This window comes from Vigna unguiculata, chromosome 8 (genome assembly GCF_004118075.2).
Source record: "Vigna unguiculata cultivar IT97K-499-35 chromosome 8, ASM411807v1, whole genome shotgun sequence".
NCBI classification, from domain to species: domain Eukaryota; kingdom Viridiplantae; phylum Streptophyta; class Magnoliopsida; order Fabales; family Fabaceae; genus Vigna; species Vigna unguiculata.
Window position 1 is genome coordinate 35,300,798 of NC_040286.1, and position 21,911 is coordinate 35,322,708.

The 21,911-nt window shown below is 32.6% G+C and overlaps 3 protein-coding genes and 1 long non-coding RNA gene across 5 annotated transcripts; 1 reads left to right on the top strand and 3 right to left on the bottom strand.

Moving 5' to 3' along the window:
* Positions 1-1,038: 1,038 nt before the first annotated feature.
* Positions 1,039-2,716, bottom strand: LOC114195245 (heat stress transcription factor B-4b-like). Its single transcript, XM_028085646.1, has 2 exons — positions 2,204-2,716; positions 1,039-1,847 (listed from the first exon to the last, which is right to left on the bottom strand). The coding sequence occupies exons 1-2, from the start codon at positions 2,453-2,455 to the stop codon at positions 1,275-1,277; spliced, it is 825 nt and encodes a 274-aa protein (XP_027941447.1). The 5' UTR covers positions 2,456-2,716; the 3' UTR covers positions 1,039-1,274.
* Positions 2,717-9,023: 6,307 nt separating this feature from the next.
* On the top strand, positions 9,024-10,332 carry LOC114194333. The gene is made up of 2 exons (XR_003606377.1): positions 9,024-9,315; positions 9,570-10,332. It is a non-coding gene; the product is annotated as an uncharacterized LOC114194333 (long non-coding RNA).
* On the bottom strand, positions 9,287-14,518 carry LOC114194332. Of its 2 annotated transcripts, XM_028084486.1 has the most exons (9): positions 14,210-14,518; positions 14,044-14,135; positions 13,843-13,914; positions 13,648-13,754; positions 13,424-13,479; positions 12,723-12,897; positions 11,524-11,607; positions 10,651-10,938; positions 9,287-10,262 (listed from the first exon to the last, which is right to left on the bottom strand). In XM_028084486.1, the coding sequence occupies exons 1-9, from the start codon at positions 14,384-14,386 to the stop codon at positions 9,412-9,414; spliced, it is 1,902 nt and encodes a 633-aa protein (XP_027940287.1). In that variant the 5' UTR covers positions 14,387-14,518; the 3' UTR covers positions 9,287-9,411. The 2 variants fall into 2 exon arrangements, with proteins under 2 accessions (XP_027940287.1, XP_027940288.1); XM_028084487.1 differs by lacking the exon at positions 11,524-11,607.
* A 1,778-nt stretch (positions 14,519-16,296) lies between these two features.
* On the bottom strand, positions 16,297-20,688 carry LOC114195499 (dihydropyrimidinase). The gene is made up of 13 exons (XM_028085990.1): positions 20,489-20,688; positions 20,155-20,292; positions 20,005-20,056; positions 19,607-19,876; positions 19,260-19,471; positions 18,825-18,945; positions 18,250-18,337; positions 18,079-18,157; positions 17,804-17,891; positions 17,663-17,703; positions 17,509-17,561; positions 17,236-17,392; positions 16,297-16,659 (listed from the first exon to the last, which is right to left on the bottom strand). Exons 1-13 carry the CDS (start codon positions 20,573-20,575, stop codon positions 16,468-16,470), a joined length of 1,578 nt encoding a protein of 525 aa, XP_027941791.1. The 5' UTR covers positions 20,576-20,688; the 3' UTR covers positions 16,297-16,467.
* Between the last annotated feature and the right edge of the window lie 1,223 nt (positions 20,689-21,911).

Genomic DNA, 21,911 nt, shown 5'->3' on the forward strand with positions numbered 1-21,911 from the left:
ATAGTATAAAATACTGTATATAAGATCAATAAATTGTACCATTAATATGTAATCATTTTAATTTTGAAATATTAATATATTTAAAAACATTTTTTTACCAAATTTAGACAACCCACCATTTATTCTTAAAATAAAATTATGTTTGAATCTGTATTCCGTATATGAAGTCTATTCTTTCGGAGTTTCTTTCGTTAAATCATTATATAACTTATTCCCTTTATTGAATTTAAACAAATTAATCTTTAAATCTTTAACCTTCATTAAATTATTTAAATTTATTTAAAAGTTTGAATAAACTTTAGGAACATATTCATGAGCATCAGAAAGACTGGATTCCTATTTTAAATCATTAAATATATTTGTCTTTAAACTTTATCTAAATTTTATAACATCCCGATAAAATATTATTAATTTAAATAAAATAAAGTAAAATAATATTAAATATCATCTTACAAGTTTCATCATTTTCGCCAAACTAATGTACAAAACTATAGAGTCTTATACTGAAATATCATCCTCTCATCCTAAATTTTTAGTATAAGTAAATGGCATTCTTAGAATATTCCTTCACAACTCAAATTTTTACCTTTTTTTTTTCACAAAAAAAATATTTTTTCTCAAGATTTTTTTTCTGTCCCCTTTTCTTATAAATCGTAAAAGATGTTGTGACAATATATATATATATATATATATATATATATATATATATATATATATATATATATATATATATATATATATATATATATATTCTTAGGTACAATCATTTTATATTTCACTTTTTATTTTATATTTTTTGAAAATATAGTTAAAATATGCTGTTGTCCATTTTTAATAATATTCCCAATTCAAACGTCTATTCTGAGAGAAGCAGTACTATAAAATGAGTATTGAAGTATTGACAGGAACAGTTGTCATTTTGTAATCACTACTTTGGATCCTTTCTTTGAGGAAGTCTTGGAATTGGTTCTTTGCTAAATAACGTGTTATGTATAAAATTAAGGAACTAATGAAAGAAATTAATGATAAAAAGGGTAATTAACTAACAAGCTATTTTATTTTTGGACTATAAAATAAGCAAACAACTGTTCTCTTTTTTCTTTCAGAAACATAGAATCTAGAAGAAAGTTCTAAGGAAACAAGTCTAGCTAATCTGAACACAAGCCTCTTCTATACATGCCTCTCTTCAAATGTCAGAAAAATCAGTGAGAGTTGTTCAATAAAAGCTGATAAACATAATGTGAATTCAGTTCTTTCTGACTAAGAACTTCATACTATTCTTGTTGATCAAGGTTACCTGGGTGCAATCTCTTTTTGCCACATAGAGGAACCCCAAAGAGCTTCACAGAACTATTAGGCTCATCACTAGAAGAACTTACCAAAGACTTTTCCATGATATGGCTCTTAACTGGTCTAATAAAACTTGGAGATTGATGAGGTGATGAATCCAATTCTACCAGCTTCAGAATAGCACTGCTGCTTCTTTGTTCATAGGAAGCAGGACTTACATGATTTTGTATGAAATATATGATGTCATTGTATAGATTCTTCATGTGGGTGAGTTCTGATAACAGCATGAAGTTCTTTCTCCTCAGTCTCTGGTTGTCCTCAGAAAGTGCTGTTAAGATATCATTCCCTGGCTTAGGAGATGGTAATGGAGGAGTATCAATCCAACACAGATTCTCATCTGGCTGAAGAAGCTGTGGTGGTTGGTCATGCATATGGTAATGTTGTTGATAAGGGTGAGGGGCTTTCCTCCTGTGGATTTCACATAGAAGGTGCTTAGATCCTTTTCTGAAGTATTCATTTGCAAACTCCCATCTATCAGCAGCTACCTTCTTGAAACCCTGCAAAAAGAGGAAACATAAATATATAGATATAGATATAGATATAGATACATATGTGCAGTTTTACAAACATAAGTCAACCATGAAGCTTGTGTGGTTAGCTAGCTAGGCAATCATAACTTAGCCTTGTTAGTTCAAATAGTGAAGACAAGACCACAGTACTTTTAAGGTTTTATGCTGAATCAGTAACTTTGTCAAGAAATGTAGATGGAGAAATCTAACTCAATAGGGGTGAAAAGTTGTCTTGCAGGAAATCTGAATTTATCAGAAGATAGCACAAAAGCAATGGTGAAGGATATATATATAGAACAAAGAAGTTGTGTGCATATATGCAGAAGACAAGACATTATTCTCACATAGGTATTTAGCTGTCTAACAAAGCTTGAGAAGTTGTTGTGCTTGAAATAGTTTGGAAGAAGATCTCTAGCAAACTCTGGGGGTCTTCTCACAACAAAAGTGGTTTCATCATCACCCCAAGACACAATGTGGTCAGTGCGAGGATCATCAACAAGTTGGTATGTTTTTGTCAGAAATGGAGCAGGCACAGATTTCTGAGACTCCATGGTGAACACCATGCTATCTTCACACCTCTCTAGTGTGAAAGCCATCACTGCTTCCAATACTATGCTTTGGAGCTCTTCTTCTCTTCATTCACTTTTACCACACACCACCAAGTTTTAAAGAACCTCTCTCTCTCACATTATATGATGCATGCATACTTATGTGCTACTATGCTATTAGACCCTAAAGAGAGATTAACAGACACAGAAGAAAAAGTATAATAAACAACATGATGTGATGCTAACAAAGTGTACACTAAGCACATATGCAACTATCATTACTCATAGTTTTACAACTCCATGAAACAGAAACATATGACATATTTACTTAAATAACTATTCTCTGTCCGAACCCCTCTATCATGTGTGTAGTTAGTTTACTAACTTTAAGAAGCATATGACCATGTCAGTAAAAACAATGTTTTTTTCTAGGATAAGCTATAATAAGATCCAATGAGCTATTAATTAGCTATTGATTGTTCTCTTGGATGCAGTGTGATGCTTCTAGAGATGTGAGCTACTTTCTATTTTTATTTGGAGTCATACCAGTGGGATATATATATAATATTCTCCAAAATTTGGAGAGAAGGTGCAAGAGGGTATATTAATCAAAACTTAAAAATGTACTGAGATGGGTTGCAAGATGAGTTCATTTGAGTTTGAAGTTAAAAAAGTTTGAAGGCTGCATAATAATACAGTGATCTTTTTTTCTGTGGATACAAAGATCTCATGTCCTCCGCAAATTCCTAGAATAATAATTAAAATTGGAAGGTGATATTTTAAGTATTTTTGTCTGTGTGACACACACTATTGTGTGGAACTGAAACTTGGAAGGTTGTGATAGTCCTCGAAATTAAAAAGAAAATATGCTTACTTTTATGTATATTCATTGGCCCACTATTATATCAATGTCAGAAGTTGTTCAATTTGTTGGTCCCTCCTCTCCTCCACCTTCGTCTTTACTTGGAAACTAGAACCAAAGCCTGCAGTGCTGCATATTTTTTTGTCCAATAAAAGAGGAGATATTCTCAACTCTTCTCAAGCTTTTTGAATGTTAATTGAACTGGTTTTTTCTGTATTCAATTTTAATCAGATAAGTTCCCACCTTTGTATAATCTCCATCCACCCTTTTGTTTTTGAATAATGAATGATTCTTTCATGGGATCAATTAGGATAAATTCTACTTCAAATACTAAAAGTTAAATGAACTATCTTTATGCATATATAGCACTGTTCTTTATTTATCATCATCATCAGATATTGTTATCCATAACAAGAATTACACACAAGTTAATCTCACAACAATCTCATTCAAATAAAGTGCTAATAAGGATTGATGGGATAGAAACTTTCTTAGATCACCCAAATCATGACTTTTTGATTTGCAGCATGAGAAAAGTGTCTCAGAAACCAGAAAAGATAAACACTGTTGAAGAATTATGTGGTTGTAATTTCCCTTTTTCTCAGCTATCATATCCATTCCATTCCACCCTTTATTTTCTAAAGAAAAACCTTTTTCTTATTTCATAGGGATATTTGTGGGGATCACTGTTGGGTTGTGATCACGAGGGTGACCATTTAAAATCTTTTCCCACTACAGCTATACGTCAAAGTTTGGCTCCTGTACATAAATATAGAACATGATATAGAAAATGAGGTTATTATATAATTGTAACTCTCAAAGTGCTTTGTACCTAGTTTTCAAGGTAGAACATTCTGACCTTTATTCATTTTTGTACAATCCAAAGCACACCCGTGACCTACACATACAGAAGAAGTAGCTCCTTCTACTCTCATCAATCATGGAATAATGTATTTATATATACACTGCACAATTATTATGAGTGAATCTTCTGTCATTTGACTAGATAAGGTATGTACATATACATATATATATATATATATTTCAATTTTCAATGCTGCATCTCTAATCACATATGCATGAGAGAAGGAAGAAAATGATCTTGTGCACAACCTTCTAGCTCTAGATTCCATTGTTGGAGAGGTCACATTCATATCACTCTCTTTCTACTTTCTTTCTTTCTTTCTTTCTTTCTTCCCACATTCTTCTCTTCTTTCTCACTTTTATTACTTTGAAAATGTATCTGTTGAAATTAAGTAGTGTGAGTTGTAACAATGCTTTTGAGTCTTGAATTTTTGGATACTGTTTGGTGGTCAATGTGTGATTAGGAAGCCTCTAAAATGCCTGCATATCACTGCTAACAAAGAATCTGAAAGCTTCAAATAATGTTTGAATAAGGAGAAGATTCTAATAATAATATTTACAAGTTAATGTTACCAACAACGTACACCTAGAGTTTCCAGTAGAAATGGGCAATGTATGTTGTTGCATCACATGATCCATCTCCATCCATGTGACCCACTGCATGCCTTTTTAAAGAGAAAGAGAGAGAGGGTTTTGTCTTTTATGTATCATGCACAAATCTAAATGCATAACATGTGAGTATCAGCATGTTGCAACTAAATTAATGTACAGAAGATGCCTCCAAAAGTCACTATTATTGGATTAATTAACAAAAAGGGAAGGTTTGAAAGCTTAGAGGTTTTGTAAAAGTTAACACCCAGGTTAATTAAATTCCATGATTGCGCTCTTGAAATTTGAAGAACAGAAACTGTGTGTATGAGAGAGAGAAAGAGTGTGAGAGTTCTTTGGAAGTTGAAGTGTTTTGAAAACCAACCATCCAACTTTCTTTTCTGCTTTTACACTGAAAATGTCTCTAAACCATAAGTTAAACACTAATTCTTTGGTGAAGACTATTGAAGTTAGTGTTGCAGAGTTCTAAGAAAGTCATTTTATTATGTAAAATGAGAAATTGAAGTCTGACAACATGCACCCACAATTGTACCTTTAATGGAGGGGATAAACAACCCGTACAAAGAAAAAGCGGAAGATAGCTATAACCATCAACTTAATGCATAAAAAACCTTATTAGCCCCAAAATATGTTTTTGTTTAGAGTTGGTTGGATTCCGGTACACTAGATTGATTGTCTCGTGAGATGAGGTTAAGAGCAGTTTAAATATTTTTCCTTCTTCAAACCTTTGAACTACTTCTTAAAGATAAAAGTATAACGGAGTTTCAATCTCTCTAAACGTACAATACCTCATATTAGATGTTGTAATTGACCCTAACGATGATATCTCATAATAGTTCCACGTCGCTAAAAGAGTCAAAACATTATAAGAATAAGTCTTATTAACAACTAATTTTAATTTTAGTGACCAAACGTTGTTAGTCATTATAATGACCAATTTACAAAAATAAAAAGTTATTAGTTATTAAAATAACTACTATTATGAATAAAAAATTATAACTAGTCTTCAAATTGATTTTTAAATTTAGCTATCAAGATTTTAGCTATCAAAAGAAATTGGTCGTTAAACATTAATTATCAAGGTTTTTGTTACCAAAAGAATTGGTTTCTAAAATAGTAATTATAGTTACTAACAACTTTTAACCACTTAAATTAATTATTAATGAGACATTTTCTTACTCGGATAGAATTCCATACAAATTAGATGCCATAGTTGATCCTAACTATGATACCTTAACAGCTCCGCACGTCATTTATGAGTGGGATCTGGTTGGTTCCAAGCATATTAAATACTGAACTTACTGTATTATTATTTCAAATCTTCAATTAAACTAAACAAAATAAAAACTATGTCATGATTTTGAAAGAGATGTTTTCATATCTATGTGGATTACGAGATCAATTGTTTTCTGAGAAAGTGAATCATATCTATTGTTTTTCACTGTTGCAATAAACTTCAGAACTAGTACAAGAAGAATGAAGACCAACAGCAGTTTACAGTAGTTAAGATAAGAGACTTAAGATATATATCTTATATACACACATACACACTTTGACATTATGAAATTTTGAATATCTTATCAAAGTTTCATTTTCTTTTTCTGGAGAGGTTACTAAGATAAACATTATCTAAGAAGTGCAGAAAACAGAATGCATATATGGAATGAAAAATGATTATATCATGTTATACTGATAGTGGAACAAAATTTGTTTATTTTTTCTTTTGAAAAGAAAATCTTAGTGGGAGGGTTGAGTTGATGTTTCTACCTTAATAAAGTCATATGAATGATATATGTGATTCCTTCTATGGAGTGGCTCATCATCAGTGGATGAAGAATTCACCACCACATCTCAGCCAAATGATGAAAATTCACATGCGGAGGACAATGCTACCAAGCTTTAGTCTCTCAACCATTTATATGTAAAGTAATTGCTCCTATTACTTGGATTTTTGCATCATTACCCCTCATGCATTTGTCTCTCAAGTGTGGTTACGTTTACACTATGTATCTCTCTCTTTTTCATTATCAAGGGTCCCATATTTAACACTTTATTTTCATTTCTCAGCTGCAGAATTCACGTAAACACGGTCATAAAATGTTACGATCGGAGCTTTAAACCTAACTTAACTATACAAAATCGATTTGTAAGATGAGATTTGTATTTATATATGAATAATTGTCGATGGGTGAATGAGTCTAAGGTGTGAGAAAAATAAATGATGAAACTGAGACTGAGCTGAGATTAACGTAAGTTTAAAATGTTACTGTTGTTTAGTGAAAGTTGTTTTGTTTTAGAATATGAACAAGGAATTGTCAGAAGCAGCAAGTAACAGTTTTTCTTTCTCTTTTTCTCTGAAGAACTTTGTTATTTGGAGAGGGCATAGAAAAGGTGAAAAAGTGATGGTTAGTGGAGAGAAAGAGAGAGAGAGAGAGGAGAATGGTGTGTCTTTGTACCTAGGAAAGACAACAATTTAGGTCAAGCAGTAGTGTGCAGAGAGAAGAAAGCATTAGAAAAAATGAAGCATGGTGGTGTATTTAAAAGTGAATGGAAAGGGCAATTTCATAGGCTTTTTTTCCAACCAAACCTTTCACTCTCTTCCATGTCTGCATGCATACATTTTGTTCTCTAATCTTTACCAATTGCCCTTTTGTTTTTTGTTTTTTCCTCGTGACAGTCAAAGTGCTGCAGTAATGCATTTCTGCAATGGAAAGTATGCATGCCATTTTAATTCCTCGTGATTATCGATTGTTCGAATTTTGCTCCCATGCCAAGGATTTTTTATTTTTCTTCTTTTGGTTTGGGCTAGACTACACATCAAACATTTGACTCCTTTTCTTTTTCCTTTTCTTCACTAACTTTTCCAAACATATTAAAGAAAAAAAGTGATGACAATTAACAGAAATGAATGGTTAAGTATTGTGATAAAATATTAAGATCCTTTCCTTACGACTTTTTTTTTATATGTTCTTCGTTATCCACCATTGTGTACTACATAATCATCACGATTAATATAAATATGATGCATTGATTTTTTATTCTTTTTAAGTAAAATTTTAATTGAATTCCACAAACATAAATTCCCTTACGTTGAAGAGAGTTTTTTTTTTTTCAATTTTAAGAAACTCTTAAGATTTGCAATAAAAAGTTATTTTAAATGGTAAGGATTCTTGTAACGACTCATTAACTATTGTTTTCGGATTAATTGATGTACTCTTTTACATTAAATTAGATTACATTATCTTAAAATGAATTAATTTTAATCAATTATCTATTAAAAAATTACGCATGTTTTTCTTTAGTATAATCCCTTAAATTCTACCTGAATTCACTTTCTATCTATAATGCACATATACGATATGTGTATCGGATATAACATATCTGATACGTTTATTTTCAAAATAATAGGATAGATATATGATAGATACATGATATATAAATATTAAAAAGTGTACAATAATTCTTACAAACATAAACATAATAAATATATGATTGTTAATCTGTGAATCCAAATTTTCTAATTAGAGACCAATTATTTTGGTAGTCGAAACTTGGTAACTAATGTTAATAACCAATTTAAAAATCAATTCATAATTGAAACTATTTTAATTATTAATTTAAATACCAATTATAACTTTTTGGAACTATTTTAGTTGTCAATTTGGTCACTATATACTAACTAATTATTTTTTGTCACTAAAATTGATCACTATTCAAATATTTTATTGTAGTATACTACGACTTTATAAATTAGATACTTCATAAGTATCGTTAAAGTATCGGACACGATACGTGTCAGACACGGATACATGACCAAAATTGAAATATCGGTACATCATAACTTTATAATTTAAACTATTTTTGTTTAAATATTTTTCTATTTGAAGTTCTATCTACATTTAGAATATCTGTATAATATAATATATGATAAACTAGTCGGTTCCTGTTAATACAAATGCTAACTTTATTAAAAGTGAAATTATATTCTTGTGCACCTAATCACATCCAGATAAACGAGTGTGGGCAAAACAGAAATTAAAATCTACACATTGAGTTCAATATCTGTTATCAAACCTCTGTAATGTTAGAAACAACTTGGTATTGACGTGCGGGCAACGGGAAGTTGTAGTACTACAACCCGTTTGAACTATGTGAGAAAACGAGTAGTACAACGTTGTACTCTAACACAACCCCTTAATTTTTATGAGAAGTAGTACTTCGGTGTAGTACATTCAAGCCTTGCAGTACCAGGGTAGCTTAAGGCTATATATTCATTCACTGAATTTGATAAAAACATAAATCAAAGTTTAATGTTGCCGTTTAAGGTAAAGACATTTCCCAAATATGTTGAGGTAGTGAGGTTCTACAGGGTCGTCCTGAGATCACATGAAACATATTCACAAAACTCAGCTCATGTGTTCTCAGGTCGCCCCTGCTGGACTTTTCTCTACTACGATACAGAGTTGGCGTCCAACTGCAACCGATTGAAGATGCACTCACCAAAAACTGAAAACGGAGCATGGGAAAAAGAATGTAGAATGAAATTCCAGTTGTATGCATGAATGCGGTGCAGGTAATTAAGCTACGTGATGATTCTCTTATGTTCATGAAATAAACAGATGAGGATACAGATAACTAACATATCATGAATTCAATCTTAAACTAAAAATTAAACTAAAATACTAACAGAAGATTCAATGACTGGGAGCTCTTCCTCTGTAAGTTTCTTCCAAACTCCGCCTACTACGAGACATCCTTTGTCCGCTTGCAGTGGTAATTCAATGTTTAATTCACTAAATTCTTCGGTCTTTTTCATCTTCTTAACAGTTGAATTATCAAGTTGCAGAAGGTCTATTGTGGCATCTCTCTTGGCACCTTGTGGGGTCAATTTCCAATTCTCTTCCTTTTCACAAACTTCATCTTGTTCTTCGTCGTTAATAATGTCAACATCGGGAAGACAACCAGATGATAATTGATTCTGTTTTTCATTACTGATAATGTCAAGAACGGGAAGACGGCCGGATGACCCAACAGCTCGGGGCAACATTCCAATTGGACACGGGTTCCATGATTTTGCTAAGGTCCATGTCTGTGATTTTTGAGAGTCACAATCCACAGCCTTTGGTTTTTTATTTTTCATAACCTGATGCTTGACTAACTCTAGCTTTTTAGTTGCTTCTTGTATAGATTCCTCGAATTGGAAAATGTTATTTGAAGTTAATAAAGAGTTTTGATCATCTGCATGCTCTAAATTGGACAAATTAATCTGAGAGAACTTTTGAGCTTTCTCCATCAAGTAGTTATCATCCATCAGTTCTGTAAGCTGAAGTGCTGAATCCATGAGCTGCTTGTTGAAAAGTTGTGATATTAGAAGACATCTACGAAGAAGTTCAAGCAAAACTCCTTTTGGCATATTTGCTGCCTCAGAAGGAACTCTACTGAGAATTCCGACAAGCCATGCAAACAAAGAAGAAAGCCGAAAGTCTGTCCTTGATTGTAAAATGCCCATATTTGGGTTATCTGCGAGTGTTTTAAAAAAAAAATGGCACGATTTGAGATCAATTGAAGAAACTAAGCCAGTTAAAGTCAAGTGCTATCAAAGTAAAAGAACAGACACCCAAACCAAAATGAAGGACAAAAAAAATGACTCAATATCTGACTTCTTGTGGACTTAAGGCGGAAGCTATACCTAAGGGAACCCATTAAAAAAGGCATTTCCATCAGTAGTACATTGCAAAAGCCCTAGAAAGTATATGGCATTTAATAAGTAACTGAACATGGCATCAAAGAAGAAAAGCACAGAGGAATGGTACATCCCAAGTACCCCAAAACCAACAGATACTAAACTTCAACCAGAAACTCTACATAATGAAAAGGGGTGCTGTACAAGGAAAAAAATGCAACCAACCTTCGTGCTTTATATCTTCCTGAGTCTCAATCATATCAAGGACTTCCTTAAGAAGATTCAGAAGTAATTCTGGTTCCTTATTGCACAATTTAAGTATGACAAGCTTCCAATCAGCCAAAACCTTCTCGGTGGTTGGACCAATAGAAACATCATCTGCATTCTCTTCCAACTCTGAGGAACTTAAAGCTTTCAAAAGATACTCCAACAGCACAGAAACAATTTCTGAAGAAAAGGAGGAATATAATTGAATAACATATTTCAAGATCTTCTTGATCTGCTTCTTAGATCCTGAAAGCATTGCAATTCACAAGTAATTAGGTCATGGATACCCTAAAACAATAATCAAAACTGAAATTACTCCACATCAAATTAGTTCAGTATCACTTATTTTTCAAAGATAAGAATACCCAACATATCATGTTATGTATTAAGAATCTCATTTATTTGGTCGATCAGCTTTAAGGAAATCCAACACTTGAGTTTCTTACGAAAGAAAAAAAGATGAGATGGTCAGGAATCCTCCTAAAACAGAACAACCACGATAAAGAAGGAAAGAACACCCACTCAAAAACAGGAAAACCAATCTCTTAGCATAACAAACTAAGGAACTCTCAAAAATCAAGATGTGATTTAAAAACCAGAAAGAGGCCAAGAAACAACAGTATCCTGTAAATGGTTAAGTAGAAACAAATGGTGTTGCATCTTTCTTTTCCAATTTTTTCTTTTTTTTTTTTTTTTTTGTTACATGGGTCTTCAGACACAATTTTAAAGTATGACTTGCCCTATATCCCTCTGCAACCCCTTGGCCATTTTACACACACAAAGACAACAAATAAGTTTTTATTGGATTAAGAAATTTGAACAATATAATACCTCCAGTTCGTGAAGGTTTACTCTTCCCAACCATAAGAGACAATAGTTTATTTCGTCCAAAAAGCAATTCACCATGCTTGACCCCTTTAAAAGAGGAAAATACACAAGACGTCAGAATTTTCTAGAGACACAAAAAATGGCAAGTACATGCTTTAAAAGAAAAATGTACCCCAATTAAAGCTGACTATAGACGAAATATTTGCTATGAAATAAATAAAATATTATCATAAGGTGGTAAGCATATGAAGCAAAAATGAAATGTTTCACTTTAATGCGAGCAAAAATCCACAATGTCCCAAAGAAACTGTATCATGTAGATGTTTATAGGGTTCCGCAGACAAGCGTATTAACCCTACTTCATATGTTGGACACATCTATATAAGCTATAACTAAATTGATATAATATAATAGAAAAATGAGGAATTGCTTTTTAAAAAGCAATGACCTTGTCAAAAAGTTAAAATAGGAGTTGCTAATCAAAAGATATAACTGCATGAAAAATATGCAGTTGAATATCATCTTATCGTTAGCATACACACTGCAGTTAACTTGTATGGTTTACAAATGTATTGTACAGCTTCTTCTTTTCTTTGTATAGCTGTAGGTTTACATGTAAACTGTTTTACTACTTGTATTGTACAGCTGTTATACTAGATAGTAGTAAATTTTTTTCACACAGGAGGAAGGGGTTAGATAAAATTTGGTTATACAATATACAAAAAAAAAATGTACAATACAATCACAAACTACATGGAAAGTATATCACATTCTGAAAATGAACAGAAAGCAGCAAGGACATCATTGTTTCTTTAATTATTTTTACAACATTTATTATTTCTGATGCAAGAGGAATTGGAATAGTATACTGGTGACCAGGATGGAACACTAGATTACCAAGAGAGAAAAAAAACTAGATCCAAAAGGTTAATATCATGCATCCTAAACACAGAATACATGATCCACAAAATAATGGGGAAAAGGACCTCCAATCATCAAATTTTCTTTTCAACATTAAATCACATACTTCACCATAGCCATAAGTTTCATGCACTTAAATGAAACAGAAAATAGGAAAACAGAAGTTTCAACACTAAATACCTCTCATTTCACATAGAATTGAAGATATTTGACTTCAAATAAACAAGTGCAAGACAATGACTAAAGTCAAAATATGATGAAAATGAAAAACGCTTACGGACGTTTTCCCTTTAGTTGTAAAGAACTAGACTGGACACTCCCATTGACTTTCAAGAAGATAGCTAATTCACGAATCTTAGACTTAATTTCTTTCTTGACTTTTGTTATTCCTTCACTTTGAAAAGGAATTGCTTTGCTTTGAGGTTCCCAATAATAAGATTTTAACCAATCAAGTGCCTGAAATTATTGCTAAACATTAGATGAGTTTGGAGATAAACATATACATGCTAAGAATATGGGAAAAAATTGTCCATACTGAAATAGCTAAATTGACAAGAGAAAAACAGGATGCTTTACATCTTAACAACAAGCTGAAATTTCATCAATATTGAGTGTTCGTATGCAAACTATCAAAAGCCATTGCATAAACAATTAATGTGTGAAAGCAATCAAGCAGTTATTAGAAACAGAAAATGATAACTTAATCCATTGCAAATATAGCATATATTTCAGTGACTAGCATGCATATACTCAGTCTTTTTATACCATTACTAGAGCAACAATATTTCCTTTCATATATTAAAACTATTATAGTACAGTTACACAAGTACATTGAGAAAGAAAATTCACTCCAGTTGTTTCCTGAATGCCAACAATTTAACCCCAACCATGGACTACGCCCACGTGCTAAGAATTTAATCACAAAATAGCCTATAGATTGTTGAGACAGATAATCAATCAAATTGAAATGAACTATACATACCTTGACAGAAGCACTACGAGCAATCTTAAGTGATGGAAGTTCACGGTGTGATCCCTCTGCAATTACAGCAATAAATAAGAAAAAGGCATGCCCTCTAAACATAATGAAATTAAAGAAACAATGATGTGAAGTTTTTTGACATTTGACCAGCACGGAGGTCATGTCCCATTCTATCAGCAAGACAAAAAACAATAATTAACAAGAGCAGGAGGAGACTTGTTCACCATGTCGAATATCAATCAGCATGCGCGGAATACCAATTGCATCAGCTGTCACTGCAATCGATGCCACTTCTTTCTTGCGCGTCTTCTCAACAGCACAATTCACAAGCCTTCAAAAGAAAAAACCATCATACTTAGCAAGAAAAAGTTTTCAAAATGTGACTATCAATGGCAAAAAGAAAGGCAGAGAGAGCAAACCTCATGATCGCCATGCAATACAGCATAGCAAGCATCTCCTCTGAAAGAGAAGCTTCATTCAATTGATCCTGCCTACAATTAAATCAAACAAGATTGCTTAAAGTTTAACATATGCCGAATGTATTATGCATATACCTCATTTTCCTAATTTGAAATAGAAAATGTTAATAAGAGGTACAAGAGGAGAGGAGTTAAGGTTACCTGAAATAGGAGTCTTTGAGTTGAATTTCGATTATGGAAGCAGTGACTTCGATTAAAACCGGCAAAGAACCTCGACTTCGCCATGTGGATATCTGAAACGCAGAAAATAAAACGCGGTTAGGTTTACAGTTGCACCGTCTTATGAGAAAGAAATTGAGAAACTTACTCGTTTGAGAGCTGATGAAACAGAGTGAGGAGAATTGGAGAAGAGAGCGCGTTTGACAAAGAGCCACTCGTCCCAATTCAACCAAGGCACTAATCTTCGTGCAGTTGATGATGACGACGACGATTCTGCAACCACGTTGGCTACTTCTTCGAACCCTAATAACAATGGCGGATCCATCTCAGAGGCGGCGGCGAAGTGTGAAGGCGCCGCTGCGTTAGTCACACCTGCAGCGCTGTTATTTCCCTCTTCTTTTCAATCCTAAAGTATTCTCAAGGATTACTTCACTCCTTGCAATTGTTTTTGGTATTATGGTCTTTAAAATTTATACAACATATATTCTATCTACGTTGTTATGCATCAAAGAAAGTGTTGTAAAAGCACATTTATAAAATAGATCATTTTAATTATATGGTGTGTAATATATATTTTCTATTTGTTAACTTTTATTTTTGTTTACTTTTTAAGTAATATACCTTAAATTATTTTAATCTAAATAATTAGTTTTAATTATTTTTGTTGGTGAAATTCATTTCAAAACGATTAAACTAAAAGTTAAAGATAAATAATTATATTACATAATAACAAAATATTTTTTAATCAGAAAATGTCTTTTAAATAACATTAATATTAACTACCAAGTTGCCATGCATCTTTTAAGAAAATAAAATTAGTAATAAAATTTATTATTACAATAGTAAATCATTCTTATTTGGAAAATGTAATCTCTCTTGATGATCTTCTTTGATAGTTGTTATTTTTTTTTAGTAATGATATAAGATAATTATGGATTAAATTTTTAAAGATTCAACCTATATCCATTTTAGACTGAGTCGACTCAATTTCAGTTAGACTGACACAGTCGAATTCGGCCAAATTTCGATCGGGATCAACTTAACCGAATTTCGACCAAGAATGACTTGACCTAATCCAATCGTAGCTAACTCTACTGAATTTTTTGGTAGGGCCGACTCAACTATATCTTGACCAAGGCCAACTTGGCTAAAGTAGTTTGTATTTCGACTGGGACCAACTCGGTCAAATTTGACTTGGATGACTTAGTCGAATTTGGTCAAATTTCGACAAAGTCGACTCTATCGTATTTTGGTATGTGCGAAATACGGCCGAATTTTGATGGAACTGACTCGATCGAATTTCAGTTGGGGTCGAACTTTAATCTACCTTCAGCCAGGGTTGACCTATCTCATTCTTGAGTTCGATTTGACTCGACTCGACCTTTGTCCCGGACTAGCCTTGTTCGACCTTGCATCTTATACTGAGTCGTCTCAACCTTTAGTCTTGAGTAACCCATTTCGACCTTCAACTCGATCCAACTACAAATTTAGATTAAAAAGTTGAATTAGATATTTTGGATTTTCCATATTTGAAAATATGAATTTAAATAATGAATATTAAATCCAAAAATATTATAAAAAATATTATAAAATGTATATCAATTTAAAGTCTAAATTTAATAAAATAAATTTTAAATGAATTGGAATAGAAAAAAAGTGGATAAAAGTGGATTGAACGAAGAAAATTGATTTTTTTTCCCACACCTAGTTATGTAGTGTTTTCTGATAATAGTAAATGCGTTAAAAATAAACTCAACTCTTACATGTGAGACATGTCTATTTATACTATTTACCATAGATTTTCGCCTTTCTCGAACTTTGGTTAAAATTCCGTTGTTGTTGGTTCGGTTTGCTAGTGTCTAAATTGGATTATCAGGATGATTTTCCTTAATCAAATTGTTATTAATTGCTTACGTGTCATGATTAATAGAAAATAATTTGTATGTGAATAAATTATATAAAGAAAATAAAATTAATAATAATGATCAGTGAAAAAATGATGTCAATAATTTATAGTGTGTCTGTTGAAGCACACACTCACTCTTAACATTACTTTAATTATCAACTAAAAATGTATAATGTTTAAACCTGTGCTGTGAAAAGGTTTTACTTTCAGACCCTCCATTTGTATTCTGATGGCTATAACCATTGTCTCTCTATTTCCTCCAATCGCTATTGACACAATATCTGCAATTTTAATTACATTACTGGAAAAGGTATAGTGAAATACATTTATTACAACATGCATATTTTTCTTTATTTGCACAGAAAGCTAAATACTAATCCATTGGGAGAATCTTAAGATTTAAGTACCACATTAAACAACAGAGGATTAGCAACAATTAACATTGTCTTTCACACGGTAAAATGTTGGAATTTGGCTAGAAAAGGATCTCAGATGTTTTTTTAGGTGCTGGCTTTGGCTCGCTTTACTGGGGCTTGAAGGGAATTCAGATAAATGGCATCCTTGTTGTCCAGTCCATCAAACAGATAACTAAAAGGTGGCATTTGGATGTATCTCCCACTACCAGGAGTCACCTTTAGTTCATCATTTTCCCAAACAACTCTTCCTCCTGCAATAGTCACTTCAATTTTTCCCTGCCAAAACGATTGATGTTGCACTCAGTTCACTAAATTTAATCCTTATATGGACCTTGATTTAGACACAAAGCAAAGCCTCCTTAATGGCGTGTCCCGTGTCCAACACGTATCGGACATCGACACTCGTACGATACTTGTAGAACACACTACGTCCAATTTGAAAGATATTTTTTTATTTTTGACATGATTTTGCTGATTAAAATAAGGAACAAATCTTATTCTATCACTAACTTTCGCATATTGGATATTAGATAGATAGATTAGATTCATTTTTGTATTAGTTGATATTGTGTTAGTTGACAGTTTCAAACTTAACATGTATATACACGACGTGTCCCATATCCTATGTCTTTTCAATTTAGTCATATCTCCGTATCTGTGTCCGTGTCGTATCCGTACCTGTGTCTGTATCCGGGCAACATAGCCTGAAGGGCAAAAGTTCAAGAAGGCTTTGTTTTGTGTCTAATCTCTATTTAGTTATGTCAAGTGCTGGTTGGTTTTTCGGTCAAGAGGACCAAGAGCGCAGAAAGGTTGAGAAGGCCGAAAAAGACCTGTTTATAGTTAAACCAGTACCTTTCCTGTCCTTCCCTCGTACACATTTGTGTCCAGTCTAGAGTGGTGGGACTTTGCACTTATCTCAAAGGTTGAATTTGGATTGAGGATGATAATATCTGCATCAGATCCTGGCAGAATAGCTCCTTTCTTTGGATATATATTGAAGATTCGAGCGCTTATATGATCATAGAAGAAAAAAAAATCAGTAATTCTTTTAGCTTTTTGCCTCTTTACCAAAGTGCTTTCCAACAACTAGAAGCTAATATTCACTTTGATTAACTGAAAATATACCATTCTGTGCTTGTTAAACGGACATAATCAGAGGGGGTTATTTGGCCAGACTCCTGTGAGATGCATAAGCCAAAAGTTAAAGTTAAGAGCTTAACCTCGCCACCATTTTACTCAAACCTAACAAAAAGAGGATGCTATGTAGTTGATGTCTTACCACCATGATGTCCCATACCAAATGCATTCTTTCTTCAATACCTACAGATTTTGGTTGCAATGTATATTAGCAAGGAACCATTTCAAATGAGCATCAATGTACTTAGGCCACAAACATCCAGAACTTTCTTGTGATTATTACCGTTGACACCATTAGGAATTTTCCGGAAGTCATCAATTCCACGAGCTTTTTGAGTGGAGTTAAAGGCACAATGATCAGTTCCTACCAGCTGCAAATTTGTGAAAGGTAACCTTTGGTAAAAAAGCATCTTCGTAAAAGAGCACATAACTCAGTTCAGGGCATATATAACACATAGATCAGGAATAATGAATATGCTAGGATGCATTCTGTAGCCAATACTATCCTAACTATCCTTAAATGGTTATTGAACCTAAGCCTGAATCATTATGTGAAACCTGCAAAACTCCTGTTGAAAGGGCAGCTTGAAGAGCCTTATCATGTCCTCTTTTCCTAATTGGGGGACTCATCACATACCTGAAAAGTGAGAATGAATAAGGCTTATGTTCTTAAAATTCAAAGCAATGTAAGAAAAACAGTAAAAAAACATTGAAACAAGTGGCACTTGCTTTGCTGCAATCTCAAAGTCTGGATGCCAAAGCCAAGACTCATCAAGGGCTAACCCAGAGGCAATAGGTTCTCCGATTACCTTTTGTCCTTCAGCACAATAACAAAAAGTTGATCTTATTATTGCATAAAACTATGTTATGGGGGGAACAAAAAAACTTGAAATGTCATCCAGAGACATAGAAAGATCCTTTTGTTCATCTTCATTGTGAGCATTCATCAGAAAATTCTTTTTTCAGGATTGAACGAAGAGAGAAAAAGTACACCTAGGAGAGGATAAGTACTCCTCCAAGTCAGAAAAGTACGAAACAAAGAAATAGGGGTAAAAGGCAGGGAAACAATCCAGTCTCTCTATATCAGAAATGGAATTTTACTTAAGAACCTCGTTTAATGACTACAGAAGATACTTAGAAAAAACTAAACAAGTTATAAATGGTAATCAAGTTAGCCAATTTATGGAAGCTATCAATTCAAGTTAAATGTGTTTTTTTTTTTGCACTTCTCCTCAAAATAATAATCTACTACTCTCCTAATACATGAATAAAAATTGAGACCAGCAATAAAAGGATTGAAGAACCTGATTTCCTGGCTTTTGCAATTTCTTCCATTGCATCAATGCTCATTACATGAACCACATATAGAGGAGTGTTCACAAAATCTGCTAAACGAATGGCACGACCAGTTGCCTCTCCTTCCACCTATAAAGTTCAACAAAGTCCAATGGGGGAATGTTCTGTATGATCAATATGAGCAATATAGGAAAAGAAAACAGGTAATCAATATAATCAACTACCAACTAAATGTTGATGAAAACAGATGAGAACGGAAAACAACAAATGCCAAACTACACTGGTTACCATAAGTATGCCAAATTTTGACACCAGCATGAAAATTGTACATTCTAGTTTGGTTAGACATGAAGAAGATAAAATGAAACAAGGCATGCCAATATTAGCATTCCATTACTCAGTAAATTCATTATTCACCATGGAAGAACAATCTGAGAATTTACCACTGCAGGCCTTGAAAGAGCATGCCCTTCTGGACCAGTTATTCCAAGTTCTATCATTCTCTCTTGCCCTTCATACACAGCATCTCCATTTTCCGCGTGGACCATGGCCAAGGCACCAAGAGACTTGCATTTTTTAAATCCTTCCAGAAGAAGCTCATCATTGATCATAAGAATTCCTTTGTATGCCATGAAAAACTTGAAAGAGTTGATACCTGTAATTATAGAACAAATACATACTTCCAGAATAAATTCTTCACCCTTCACCCATCACCCAAAAGATTACTACTAGCACTACCACCTAATCAACCAAATTATCATAATGAAGCAAGGAAATAATAGATCACGACCTTTCTCCTTGACCATGAGCTCCATTTCTCTCGAAACAGTTTCATCCCATTTGGTAATAACCATATGAAAACCATAATCCATGCAAGACTTCTTTGCCTTCTTTTCATAGTCCTCAAAACCAGCTGTCAAACTCCCATTCAGTGGTATTACGAAGTCGATGTGCATTGTTGTCCCACCAGCCAATGCTGCAGCTTGACCACTGAAGAAGTCGTCAACCGTTACAGTAAAATTAACATCGAATTCTAGATGGGTGTGAGGATCAATGCCCCCTGATCAATTAACAAAAGGAGCATTCATAGAGACAATCATAAATTTTCAAAAACGTGTTAACTTGCATCCAAACATGTCCTTTATCTAACAGTAACAGGAGATGAATTATAGTTGCATAGGTTGAAACCTGGCATGACATATTTGCCGAGGGCATCTATGACAGTGACGTCATCTCCAACCTGGGAATGGAACCGAATCGCTCATTACAAAATAGCAAAAACCGAAGCTGTTAGAAAGCAAATTAAGCACTGCTACTGCAAGGGATTTCATCAAATACCTTGATGTTAGGATTAACTGCAACGATGATACCATCTTCCACGTAAACATCAGCAAGCTGTTGGTGATGAGCGTTCACAACCGTGCCTCCTTTGATCAACAACTTGGACGATGGAAATCCAGTTCCAGCATCACAAAACTTAATCATCCGAAAAAGACAAACACGAAATCAGCAGAGAAACTAATGGAAATGAGAATCTAAGCTCAGTTTCTGATGATCATAGACAGTTCAAACACTTGAGAATCGAAGTTCGAACTCTTCGGTCAACGCAAAATGAAAAATATGAAAAAAAAAAAAAAAGAAAAAAGAAAGAAGGTAAGATATAGAAGTGAACCTGGTTGGATTGTGAAAGTGAAGAGGTAATGACAGTGAAGAAAGTAAAAGAGAAAAAATGAAGGAATTCTGATGTGACGAATCGCATTCTCTGTTCCGACCAGACACACTCGAGAGTCGGAGTTGCTATATCTGTCAACGAGGAACCTGTTTGGATAGCTGCTGGAAAATGCAGTTTGAGCTTCGGAACGCTTCGTCGAAGAAAAGTGATCTTCTAATGTAGTACAATATTAAAAATTATATAAAAACTCATTAAAAATGTTAAAATTTAATTTTAAATATCTCAACAAAAAAAAAAAACTTAATTCTATGTTTTATTTCTCCATTATTACCAGCAAAGTGTTTTAGTTAAGTTTGTTTATTCGCGTATATCATTAGAGTTTTAAATTTCTGCAAAATTGATCAATTTTGTTAATTTTAATTAAAATAATAATAAAGAGAAAATACAAAATAAATAAAAAGATGATATTTTATCATCAAACTCATTTAAAAAATTTCTTTTCAAAAACTCCATAGGAATCTAACAAATCGAAAATGTTTGTACAATTATGTTTATTTTTCATTTTATGTTTTTGTTGTTTTAGTCTCTTTGAAATTAGGTATTTGACATGTTTTTTAAAACATATACATATCATATAAAAACTTGAATTAACTCTACTAGGAAACGGATTGGTTTAAGCATATTTGTAATTAATTCAGATTTAACTATGATTAGTTAATTAATTGCTTAGTGAAAAGCATGAATATACTTCTTTTCTCTTTATGATTATCTAAATAGTCTTAAATGAGGTGTTTTCTTAATTTTTTTTTTTCACTAGCTTCAGCTCTGAATGTTCATAGATTGGTTTTTTTAATCAAATGTTCGTAAATGGGTAGGTACAACTACAATTGATTTATATATTATAAAATAAGATTTGATAGATATGGATCTTATTGTTTAGGATTAAACAGATGTTTAAGTATAAAATAATTTAGTGATTACCTTTTAGGTTGTTTTAAAAAAATAAGAAATAACTTATTTTAATAGAATTCGCTTTAAATAGCTTTTTTTCTAACTAAACTTTCCATTTTCTATTTTATTATTTTAAAATTTTAACAAACACACAAAAAGTGATTTTAAAAAAAATATTCAATGACAAACTTATCATATGGGCTCATAATTCTATTTCATTTTGGTTAAATTTGATTTATGCTATTTAAAAAATATATTATTATTATTATTATCTTATTTCATGTAAGAAAAAATGAATTATTTTTAAAGGAAAATATATGTTAATTGAGACATTTTTTACTCAAGTACATTTATGGGAATTTTAAAAGTAAAATCACGGATCTTACTTATAAACAATATATTAAAAAAAATACTTATAAATAGATTGTTTTAAGAAAGAAGGTTCAAGATATATAGTTCATCTTGACCCAAG